At 44.6% G+C, this 12,444-nt stretch overlaps 1 protein-coding gene and 1 long non-coding RNA gene across 2 annotated transcripts in view; both read left to right on the top strand.

Moving 5' to 3' along the window:
- Positions 1-2,876, top strand: part of ATP6V0D2 (ATPase H+ transporting V0 subunit d2) — a 33,589-nt gene extending 30,713 nt beyond the window's left edge. The window contains exons 7-8 of the mRNA XM_019726264.3: positions 842-919; positions 2,391-2,876. Coding sequence (XP_019581823.1) covers positions 842-919; positions 2,391-2,552 — 240 coding nt within the window. The 3' untranslated portion in view covers positions 2,553-2,876. The remainder of the gene's footprint in view (positions 1-841; positions 920-2,390) is intronic.
- A 3,626-nt stretch (positions 2,877-6,502) lies between these two features.
- LOC141568579 (uncharacterized) lies at positions 6,503-9,598 on the top strand. Its single transcript, XR_012491739.2, has 3 exons — positions 6,503-7,278; positions 8,311-8,386; positions 9,172-9,598. It is a non-coding gene; the product is annotated as an uncharacterized LOC141568579 (long non-coding RNA).
- The last annotated feature ends 2,846 nt before the right edge of the window (positions 9,599-12,444 follow it).

Genomic DNA, 12,444 nt, shown 5'->3' with positions numbered 1-12,444 from the left:
TCCAGCTGCTCTGGGACAGCCTGACACGCCTCTTCCCAATTCCATTCCTTCTAGCTTGCAGACAGTACCCTACAGACCCGCCGGGTAACTTTTCCCAAACTGGAGGGACACGCCGCTTACCTTTCCCTATGGATTTCTGAAGACCCCTAGGAGTGAGAAAAGTCAGTGGACAATGCATAAACCTTTGTAGCATCTCATATGTCATTGCAAGAGGCTCTGTAGCCTAATACTAAAGTTTGAGTTTCTCCCTAATTCCCACGTCTTCCACACCTGAAATTCCATGTGAGTTTTATCAGTTGTCTCAAAGAACCCAGGAACCCATATTGATCAACCAGTGTACACTGGGAGAGCTGTTTCCCCCAACCCCCTTGGAGGTTTGAGTAAGCCAGTAGGCTTCAAACCCATCCACACACTCTTGTCACTCAGATTTTGAGGTATTCCTGGGGGAGGGAGGGGGGAAGACTTACTAAGAAACATAACCTCGGCAGGTTTTTAAAAAATTGATGCACAATTTCTATATTGTTAGGAAAATATCTTCATACATACAGAGGGTGCCAAAAAAATGTATACACATTTTAAGAATGGAAAAACCTGTATTAATTGTAATAATATATACCAATAACAAAAGATGAATACACGTCACCTTTGACTTCTGTAATTACAAGACGTGCTCAAAGTGGTTCCAATTAGCGTCCAGACACTTCTGATTACAGCAAACTACTGCTTGGGTAACGTTGACCAAAGTGTCCACTTGTAGACATTTGTTTGGCACTCCCGGGTATTTATAAGAAACAAGAATTTGTTTAAAAATCGTCTCTTGTGTTTTTTCTTTTTTTTTAAGGTATACAAGCCTTTGTTCGAGGCTGTGGGTGACGGCAGTGAGGGAAAGTCGTTGGAGGATGTGTTTTATGAGCACGAGGTATGTTATGCATGGAAACGCTGTCAGCTTATCCAAGCTCTTTCTCCCACTCTGCATGTCAAACAGCTTCTTGTGTGGGTGTTTGTTAGACCTCTGCCTCGGAGGGCCCTGTGGCTCACCTGTGGTGTGGCCTCGTGTGGAGCTGTGCCATCCAGACACCTGTGCACGCAGTGGTGCCCTGGGAAGAACGCAGGTCCCCACCATCATACCTTACTGTCCTCACCACACCCACCCTGTGGGGGCAGCTCATTCCTGGTCCTCCCTTCCTGGAGAAGGATTTATCTGTGGTTACAGTGTAAGTCACGGGCACCTAGGGATTATACACATGGAAATCCATCCAGAGAGTCTAGATGACACTCTGTCCCTAAAAAGGGAGGAGGGTGCTTAATTCATTTATCATCAGTTCCTGAGCTACTGAGCTGCTCAACAAAGGGGCTTTTTTCCTTTTTGTACCAGGTAAGGTCCCCCACATCTTGAGGATTTTTCTAGTGTATTCTATTCATTTCTCGAAAACCACAGGCCCTTCCATTGGAATTAACTGGAGTTAACAGAGAACTCAGAAATCGACCCAAACTATCGGGTTGGATAGGTTCCAGAAAGCAGAATGGGGAGGGGCGGGTCTTGCTGTCAGTCTTACTCAGGACATTTCCAATCACTGTCTCAGGTCTGTCACAGAAAGAAGTACAAACACGTTGAGCGGCCCCATACATGAGGATTCTTACAGTTCCACACCACTGCACTAGTGCTGCAAGGAGGCTGACGGAAGCTTCTATGGGCAGGAAAAATCAGTGTCTGCCCCTGAGAGCCGGGCCCCCACTTCCTGGCTACTGTGCTTGAGGTTTTCAGAGCTGCCTAGGGGACTCGGTATCTCTCCATTTTTTTTTTATTTTTTTTTCAAAACGGAAAACCATACAGGAATCGTTCCATTTCAGACTTTACCCTCAGTTAAAAATACTTTTTTGAAATTTTTGTTTTGTTTATCTCCCTTCTGCAGAAAAAACAAAACAAAAAAACCACAAATAAACTGTAAGTTAGGTTGCCAGCAGAGCATCGTAGGAAAGCTCATAATACCTCTAAGTCTAAATTGCAGGGGCCTGGGGCATTGTCCTGGAGGGGAGTTAGATGGCCCAAAACCTTTTAAAAATTTTAAACGCTATGGCTGAGGAAAAATACTTCCCCTAAAGGACACAAGCCCAGTAGCTAGAAGCCAAGTAAATATTACTTCAAAGACACACACACACACACACACACACACACACACACACACACACAAGTTTCTAAATCCCTGTGCTTGCAATACTGCTAAGATTTGGAGACTGTGTGCAGTTCTACAAATTTACTTTTTAAACTGCTGTTTTCACCCGCATTTATCAGTATAAGCACAAGCCAATCTGTAGCTTAATATGCCTTCGTAAATGGGGGATATTCCAGGTAAGCTGATGGTCCACGTTACTTTTTTATCCCTCCTCAGGTGAAAATGAATGTGTTGGCATTCAGCAGGCAATTCCACTACGGGGTGTTTTATGCTTACACGAAGCTGAAGGAACAGGAAATGAGAAACATCGTGTGGATTGCAGAATGCATCTCACAGAGACACCGAACTAAAATCAACAGCTACATTCCAATTTTGTAACCCAGCGCGGGGCCTCGGATGCAGACAAACGTGTGAGAGGAAGTTACCGGGAAAAACAGGGAAGGGTGTTGCTGTGTTGTCTGAGTTACACGTAAGGAAGCCACACGGCACTGTCATGAATAGCAGACCCACGGGAAACACAGGAAACCAACTCTGAAACAAAGCATTCATTTGTTCCCCCCAGCAGCCTTAAATCTTGTTTCCACATTTATGTCTCACTCTTCACCGGACCTGAGATGTTCATTTTAATTAACCCCTTGGTACTTTCCCCATGCTTTCTTTGTTGTGTTAAAAATCAAACCTAATAAAGGTATTTACACTTGCTTTTCCATGTTCCTCCACAGGCACAAACCCATAGCTGTATGTAGCCCACATGGGCCGTGTGTGATGGGAAATCGTGTCTTTTTTCCAGTGCACTCTGATCTGTAGGTTCGGAAGGGCTGCACAGTTTAGTCGTTCCCCAAATGTTGCGTGTTTCCCCGAAAATAAGACCTAGCAGGACAATCAGCTCTAATGCGTCTTTTGAAACAAAAATTAACTTGTAGTAAAATAAGACCAGGTCTTATAATTAATATAATATAATTATAATATAATATAATATCGGGTCTTATATGAATTTTTGCTCCAAAAGACGCATTAGAGCTGATGGTCCAGCTGGGTCTTATTTTCGGGGAAACACAGTAAGTGGTGGTAAATTTGTTATTAAGGCCACCACATAACTTAGACATGCACAGCTTTTCTCCAAACAAAAGGTATGTCTTGCTTTCTTATGGTTCATTCTTGCTTTGCCTGAGAAGAAAATGACCCCACTAATTGTATTTTACGCATTCAGAAGCATAAAGTTCCGTTTGTAGCATGTGAGTCTCTATAAAACTTCCGTACACCTGGCACACAGAGCTGACCAGAAAAAGAAAAAAACAGCCAATACTGCTCACATCCTTTCTTTAAAAATATAAGAGATTCCGAAGTAGAAAACCTGTATTTGCTATTGCGCGGGAAGAAGACACTTTTCTCCACCCTCAAGGTTCTTTCAGCTGCTCTAATAATCAAATAGACACAAGACAGATTAGCGAGAGAAAATAACTAAATTCAGTGCGCACATATGTACAGGAACCCCACATGCACGAGCTGCCAGGGATAAAAAGGGGGCTGAGGTGTATAAGACGTCCTGAGCTAGGGGTGAGGTAAGGTGCCTGGGGGCTTCAAAGGGTCACTACAGGAAGGTAAGGAGCAGATGGTTAGTAAATAAGTTTGCCCTGCCAGCTAAGTGGGTCAGAAAGAGATTATCGCTGATAACCTCTTATTACCCACAGGGCCCCTAATTCCAGTTCTTCCAGGTAGTTAAAGGTTCTCTTGAACCTGAAGCTAACACTGCCTTTAGCTCAAAGTAATCCACATACCAGAGGCACATCTTGGGGTGGCTTGTCCTGAACCCCACAAGGGGTTCATTCGTAGCAACTCTTAAGTCTACCACTTAAAACATGCTGTTAATAATGTCAGATGTCACAGATACGACACACCTGTGGGAAGGATACAGTCACAGTTTCACCCTGCTCTGTCTCCGTTTCAGGAGTACACAAACTGCTCCTTGTTGGATTTGTTTCATTCATTGCGCGTCCTTTCCCTTCAGCAAATGGAAGTGTTAATACTTACACGTGCTGAGTAGAACTGCTGAGGAACGTATGTGACACGATCAGAAGACGTCACTCTCAGTGATGTCACCCCTGAGGTCTCCCCACAGCTGAGGCGGGGAGTCCCGCTGTCATTCTGGATTGCTGCATGGTCATCATCAAGTGTATACGCCTTATAAAGATGAGAACAGGCTGCAGAAACTACCGCAAGGCCCAGACCACCTGCCCTCGGCAGGTCCCATTCTCTCCTCGTTGACATTGGCTGTGGGTTGAAGCCATAAGAAGAAAAGCATCCTTTGAGAGGTAACTTAGGAAGATTAAATAAAAGCAAGTGTTTTGTGAATATTGAGCAAGGAGCATAGGCGTTTAAAGTCAAAGGAATGCTTTACCCTTTTGACCCTCTAAGTTCTTTTAGGTTTTTCCCTCTGCATTTTCCCAGCGGGATATAACTATTGTAACTACTAAATTAATTAGGAAAGAATAGGCTTGGGATAAGAAAATACATGCAAATTTCAAACATGACTCACGGGCCTGATAGAAGTGACAGGATTAACCTCTCGGACACGAAGACGAGGCAGGAGGATGCCTTGACCATCCAAGGGACCCAGCGTAGCAGCTACCTCAGGGCTCTTCAGACAGCCTAAGAAGGCTCATCTCCAATTCAGCCCATGGTTACTAAAAAACGGTCCCCTGCCTCTGACCTTTGCAGGCACGCAGGAAAAGCGGCCTTTTGATTCAACAGAAATTACAAGTGGCTTGTTGTATAAAGCTGAGGCAAACTGAGGGTTTTCTTGCCAAGTTTGTGAAAATGCTAACAGCCTTGTTAAACTAAGTTTTAGGGACTCAATGATGCTGTCAGCTGATGTAAGCCTAAAGCCAGTATTTGTGAAAAGGAGTTTTCGGGCCATCAATGACACAATTAATGGGGATACAGAAGTCACATACATTTTTTAAACCAGAGTCTCTCAGGCAATGTGTCAAAGTACGGAGCTGAGCTGCTGGCTCCTGCAGCCTCGGGATGCATGCTCTCCAGTCTATTCTGACCCTTGGCAATCCGCCCTGCTTCCCCCAGGCGCCCCACAAATGCTGTCATGTGTCACGTACACGATAACATACAAGCAGGACTTGCAGCGCCCATTTTCATATTTTTATGACGCCCTGCCTGGACCTCAGGACTCCGGGTCAGCACAATTTGGTTTGTATGTTCCCGAGAGATAAGCATTCTCCCTTCTCTAGGTCTTCTTCACCTTACAGCACAAATTCAAACTAAATATCAACACAACATCTCCGCAACAGATCGGCATATTGGTGTACGACCCGTAAATCACTCTGCAGGAAATCTATCTACTTCCGTGGCCTCCTCTGGATCATGAGGCTGAATGTCTCTTTGTTTCCTTGTTCAACTGAGCCTTCGAAGAAACGCATGTGTATCTCCTCCGGGTTGTAGCCACCCCAGAAAGACCAAGAACTAAGAGATGCTTTAAGCTGGATACTGAAATACAGGCATAACATGGGTATGGAAACAGAATTTCAGAACCAGAACAAACACTAATTTTCCAAATAAGGAAACTATAGTCAGAAGAGCTAAGAGTAGAGGGATCAGAACCAGGTCTCAAGTATCCTGACCTTCAATTTTCTGTGTGTGTGTCTGCACATATTCCACTGTCTTAGTGGTTAATTCATTTTTTATTTTCTCCTGAAGTTACAGCCTCCAGTTTAAGACTAAGGTCCTTGTTTGGTCCAAATACATTCTGTGTAAAATGACAGAGCTCCTATCAAACTAGCTTAAAAAAAATAAATAAATAAAAATAAAAAAGGCATTGTCTTGGGTCATTGGGAATTTTAGTTTTTATTTTCACAATTTACATTTTAATGATTTGCCTTTTTAGGAAGTATCTGCCACAAAATCTGATTGAAGAAAGGTCCCAGGGGACCTGAATACCTGGAGTTCCACTCCTGTCTATCCCTCAGGGACACAGGTACCTCGCTGTACCAGGACTTGCCCCCTGCACCCCCTGTGTTCTGAGCCTCCCCCGACAAGTTCCTAACCAGCGGCCACCCAAGTGCAAGCACGCTCTCCTCAGCCCTCCCTTTTGGTATCAGGTTGAAATAATATATGATATATAATATTAATATATACATTGCTTTCAGTACACAGTATATAGTTATGTCCAGGAGTTACATTTATAGTTGCCATTCTAAAAATACTACTGGTAGAAAGTATCTTTGGTTCTAATTTCAGAATATAAAAAGTCACAAGAAAGTCAAAAAACAATACTGATAATACAGAGTTGCCTCGGGGCTACTAAGCTGAATAAGCCCATCTGCCCTTCTTTGAAATGACAGCAGCCAAGTACATGTTTTGTAGTTCTGTTTTTGCTTTTCTGTAATTTTCTTGCGCCGTCTCTCACTGTCAGTGTAATAGAAGTTATTTTTATTGCTGTTCTCTAGCTTTCTTCTATTCAATCTGATTTGCTGCTCACCCACTGGGAGCAATAAAACAAACTCTTATACGGTTGGAATTAGCTCTGAAAGAGGAGTGAACTGGGCTCTAGTCAACCTCAGTCCCGGGGCGTGTGATTCAGCCTTGCATTCTCAGTGCACCCTTGGGCTCGATGCATTATTTTCTATTTCCTGAGAGCTGAGATTACTTTGTTAAATAACTGCCGGGTAGCAAAGCCTGTTTATAATATTGGCGTTCTTGTTGACAGGAAGTGGTGGAGCGCAATCGGCAAACTGACAGGTCCTCAGATCAGTTTTAAACAATGTCTTGTGTTGATCCTGAAGGACCTTGGGTGGTGGAGATGCCCGTTGCCAAACTGCAGCACAAAACCCTTTAATCCCTTCTGATGATTCAGTATTGCACTGAGTATGTGTGTGATCACAGCACACGAGGGCATTTTCTTCCAGTGTTCTGCCAGCCCTCAGCGTGAACTTGGCATCCTGGCCGAGTACGTTTCCCCTTTCTGCTTCATCTGGGTAAAGTCTGCTCTTTGGGTTTCCTGTCATAGAACATTATGTTCACGAAAAGTCCCCATCTTCCAGCCTCTCGTCTCTGGGCAGAAGGAATTGCTGAGTGCACTGCAGGCTAATGAGTAAGTAAAGCTGCTTATTGCAAGCTGCTGTGGAAATGTCAGATGCCACATTATGTCAGGCCGTGTCACTCTGACTGGCATGGAAGGGAAGGAGACCTAATCTCCACAAACCCTTTACGCCAAAATCCTTTACTGGCTAGACGTGGCATTTTACATTTGAAGTGAAAAGTCAGTTTCTTGAGAGGGAGAAACATATTCCTTTTACGAAAAATACAAAACTAGGATTCCTCAAAAGAAAACAATGATTTAAACTGTGTTGATAGGCTGTGTGGGGAAGATGACTGTCTGTCTGCTTTTGTCTCTAAGTGCACTCTTGCAGAGGGCTATAAAACGTACAGGCTCAGAGAGCTTCCCTGGGTGGGTTTAGGAGAAACTAACCATTAACCCACAGAACAGAGTCTGCCGGCGGTGTTTGCTGGCAGATTCTGTACTGGAATCCTTTGGTACTTTTATAATTGGTGCTTCGGTTGAGATTCTTTTACTTGCCAGTGAAAGAAAGCGAGTCTAGCTAATCCAAATGACATAGGAGCGGTGTCCGAAGGGTTGCTCACAAAACCACAGGAAGGGCAGGGTGCACAGACGGTGGAGAGGACAGAAAGCAGCCGCCACGCGAGTGCCCAGAGCTGGTGCTGCGGGCCCTTCCACAGATGTCCGCGCTCCCCACACGTGGCTCAGCTCTGAGCACCTCCCGTTTCTGCACGTCTCAGCTCATTGTGCAGGGTGTGGGGCGGGGCCCTCCAACTGGCCCAGCAGACAAGCATCTCTGCCCTTAGACTGACAGCCCTTGCCAAGGACAAGGGGTGGAGAGGCAAGGGGAAGGCAGTGCGGTCGGGGCCACAGGGCGGGGGTGGGGAGATGGGGTGCAGGGTCCATGGTGGTCCACGGTGACCCACGGTGGCCGGAGCATGCCCAGGGTGTGGACGGCCATTGTGGAGCGCCGTATGCACGCCAGACTCACGTAGATGCAAACACAACGTTCGCTCTCTAGGTTTTCATCTTTAAATTAATGAATCATTTCAACACTTTATTCAGGTCCTACAGTATACCCAGTGAAGACGCAGCTCCTGGTGTGACAGGTCTCACTAAGAAGGAGCTGCCGAGGACACAGGTGTGTAAGTCATGTGCTCAGCATCACACCAGGTGTGACTCAGGTACCTAGGGATTCAGTGACCCCCTCCACCCTCTTGAAGATGTCAAGGGCCGCTTTCTAGAGGAAGGAGTATTTCAATTGAGTCTTGAAGGGGAGGTGGGGATTTGTTATGCAATGGGAAGGGAGGCACGCCCTATAGAAAAAGAGCATTCTCGAAGCGTGCAATCCCTACGAAGGGGAGAAGAAAGAGACAGCCTGGCTCCTGGGCACTGGGAATAGCTCAGCACTGTGGGGGTTTTAGAATGTGAAGCAGTGGATGAAAATGAGTCTGGAGAGAGGCAAGTTCCTGAAGTTTCTATGCTACGGCATTAAGGTGGTCAGTGAAGCGTTTATGATTTGGGGGAGTGACATGATCGAGGTTGGTTTTAGGAAAAAAACTACTTTGACAGCAAGGTGGAGGAGAGTTCCAATAAGGACGGCTATGAGAAGCTGAAAAAATTCCCCTTCCTGCTTTAGTCCATTCCAGTTGGGTTCTGTCATTTAGGATCTAAAGTGTTCAGTTAATAGTGAGAGGAGCATGGTTAGGAAGGAGAGCCAGGAGAAAGGCTAAGGGTACAAGAAGACTAGGACCGCGACGGAGTGTCCCAGAGGGCACGCCCGCTGCTGCTTGCTCACAGCTCCTTTCGGCCCAAATCCCCACTGCTCTGTGACCTCAGTCCCTGGCCACGCTGCTTGGATCACGAGGAGACAGCTGCCATCCTGCCATAGCCTCGGTGAGCTGGTCTGATCAGATTCTTTTGCAGGTTTGGAATTTAGGTGTGTAGAGACCGAGCTCAGAAAGAGTCGGGGCTGAGATTGTGATGGGCCACGTGTGAGCGGAAGCTGGGGACGCTGAGAAGGGAGGAGAGGGACTGTCCTACACGGAGAGGCCCGAGGAAGGGACCGCGGGCCCTGGGAGATGGCAGCGGAGGAGCGAGCCGCCTTCATCCGTGCCAGCGTGGGGACTGTTCAAAGTACCAGCTTCGGGATCAATTAAACCTCCGTTTGAAAGAATTGTTCCTTTGAGGTTGGATCAACCCACTGTGTGCCATGCTGACATTTTATTCTCACCACCGGAGAGACCACTTTTAAAAGAAACGCAAGGTTTTGGAAATCACTTTCACCACAAGGAAGGCAAGTTGAGAAAAATCGCCATTCCCAAGATAAGAAAAATAAAGGCATGAGAAGCGGGTCCCTGAAGAATTGGCCCTTCTGTACACTTCAGAAAATGTGCTATAACTGAGTTAGGGACCAGCCAGTGCTTTTCTCCCTGTGGGGTGCTAATTACATCCCTGTGTCTCCGGGGGGCTCACATCTTCCTTTGCCCCTCCCCGTAGCTTTGAAGGGCATTCTCTTCTTTCTGGTTTTCTGTGTCCTCAAATGTACCCTTTCAAAATGTCAAACTATTAGAGTACATAGTTTAGCCATGTACATAATTTAGCCATTTAATACACTCTCCTTTGTTCTCACGTAGCCAACCATATTTAACCCTTGTTGGAAATATTGAAAGCACGCAGTATACAGTCCGGCAAGACGTAATGAGGAGGGGAAGCGGGGCGGGGAGCAGTGCTGAGGGAGACCAGGCCAGAATGCACCGTCTCACAAGTAGTGTCTACGGTACTTGGCAACGAGCTCTGATCCTAATAATCAGCGTTAGCGTTTTCGTCTTCGCTGAACATTTTCCCCTGCATTTTAAGAAGACTTGACACTTGTGGAATGCACAACAGCTCCCTCTTAAAATGTCAGAAATTCTTTCATCTCTTCTACCTTGCTAAGAAAACAAAAATCAGCAAAACTTGGATGAGACGCGATGGCCGACTTGCTTATTTCGTAGCTGCCTGATCTCGAGTAGCATCTACAGACCATCTAAAGAATCGCCTCTGTAGAATAGCTCTTTTCACTGCACAGATGATAACACTAGCTGAGCCCTTATTACCGGCTCAGTGACTTATAGGCATAATTTCATGTAAGCTGCACAGCAATCCTAAGAGGATGGGACACTGTCATACACACGTCCATCATCAGAGTGACCTTGCAAATGGAACCGTCACCTCCGATATGGAGACTGATAACGGCCATTGCCAAACTTTTTGTCTTCCCTTATTTAGAAACTCTTTGGCTGCATATTGCCTCACACTGGAGTCTGAGCCCTCTTTCACTGGTTTTACCACAGCTGAAAGTGTCCTCAACGCAGGCACATCCGACCTCAATCAGCCGCCCTGTCCCTTCATTACTGATTCACGAGTTTGTGAATAGACATTTGTCATCATCAAACCACAGCTGAGTCTCCCACTGAAGGGGCTGGAAGACTGTCCCCCCTTGAGACTCAACAAGGGCCATTTTCAGCTCAGGCACAAGAAGAAGAAAGCATATGGGCCTGTCCCATTAGTGGCTTTTCCCCAACCACAGACATGTACCCATAGTCTTTCAATGGCTTTCCAGAAGAGCAACCAAAGAAAGCACAGCATTAATTCTTCGACGGCTTTTGCTTTTCAAAACCATATCTCTCAGATTCAGCCGTTAGGCTCATAAAATATTTAGACATAAATCATTTACTTCTTTCCAGAGAACTTGACACAAATTTAATCACTTAAGTCATTTCCTTGGATTCGGTTGAACCAGCACCAGAAACATCACAAAGTTTTGAGCTCTTGCTTTTAAAATTATGATTTCTGTAGAACTTGCAACTGGCCTTTTTAAAAAATTCGAAAACAAGGATGGGCTCTGAGCTCAGTTATGACGTCAAGGGTGTGTGAGCCAGCATCCTTCAGTGAGAAACACAATGCATGTTTCCTGTGAGCAAAAGAAAATAATATTATCTTTCAATTTTTCTGTACAGTATTTCTTTTAAAAACACAAACTGTTGTGATAAGATCGGGGCCAACAGATGACGAAATCCGAGTTGGAATTCTGCTTGGTGCCCAGAATAAACCCATCAGTTCCAAAGGGGAAGAACATTATAGAGGCTGAAGCTTTTAGGAGGAACACCTCGTTCTATAGCTACTTCGCTGGTGCGTCCCATTTGATTTAATGAGTTCCGTTTAGGGCAAAATGCTAAATGCGTATTCCAGAAATTGAAATTTGATGCTACATAACCCTGTAAGATTCTCAGTTAAAATTCCAGTTAGGGTAAGAGACAAAGTCTGTTCTTAACACAGTTCAGAGAGATTTCCCTCCAGGGGCTCCAGGATGATTTCCCATGATGCAATGGACTACATTATCAGTAGTAATGGTTCCACACAATGTTCGATGGCGGATATTTCATATTTTGCCACTTACCACGCTATCCTAAGTTCTCTAGGAAAACTGTATTCAATTTTCTACAGAATTTATTTAGATAGCATGTCACTGCTTTTTCCAACAATTTAGAGTAAGCAATAGTTACTAGAAACTACTGACCGTCACTAGTTCACTCACTCACTTATTTATTCCTTTATTTATTCACTTAATAAAAATGTATTGTATATTTACTATGTTCACTTGTTTTATAAATTTTATGGAGCATTTACCATGTGCCATATACTGGACATGAAAAAATATATGCATAACGCTGGGCCTGCCTCCAGTTTATATAGTCCCGTTAGGCCAAATCGTGAGTATTATTAAGACGTTTATTACAATAAAAGAAGGTAGAGGTCTAAATTTAAAATAATGTTAACTATGATTTATTTAGAGTTTACTTTGTGTGAGGCATTGAGAAAAACACGTTAGCTCATCTCAAGATATTATCTAATTTAATTCTCATAAAAAAGATATTAACTCCAATTTGTAGACGATAAAACAGGTTTAAAGAGATTGATTACCATCAATTACCATTGATTACTAAGTGACCACTAAGCACCCTGCACTTGACCACTTTGCCAGTGAAAATGTTTTGGGCTTAAAGTAGAATAATTGGATAAAAGTGTCTTCAATTAAAGCATTTTCAACTAAGTTGCATAATAAGAAGCCCAGAGGCAAACGGTTCTAACACTGGTTACGTTTTCAGCTTAGCCACAGGAGGGTTCTGTCTGTCTCTCCATGGTTCTCTCAACTGT

The sequence above is a fragment of the Rhinolophus sinicus genome, chromosome 7, assembly GCF_057876585.1.
Source record: "Rhinolophus sinicus isolate RSI-liver-muscle chromosome 7, RSI-T2T, whole genome shotgun sequence".
Taxonomy (NCBI): Eukaryota; Metazoa; Chordata; class Mammalia; order Chiroptera; family Rhinolophidae; genus Rhinolophus; species Rhinolophus sinicus.
This window is presented reverse-complemented; position numbering and strand designations above follow the sequence as displayed.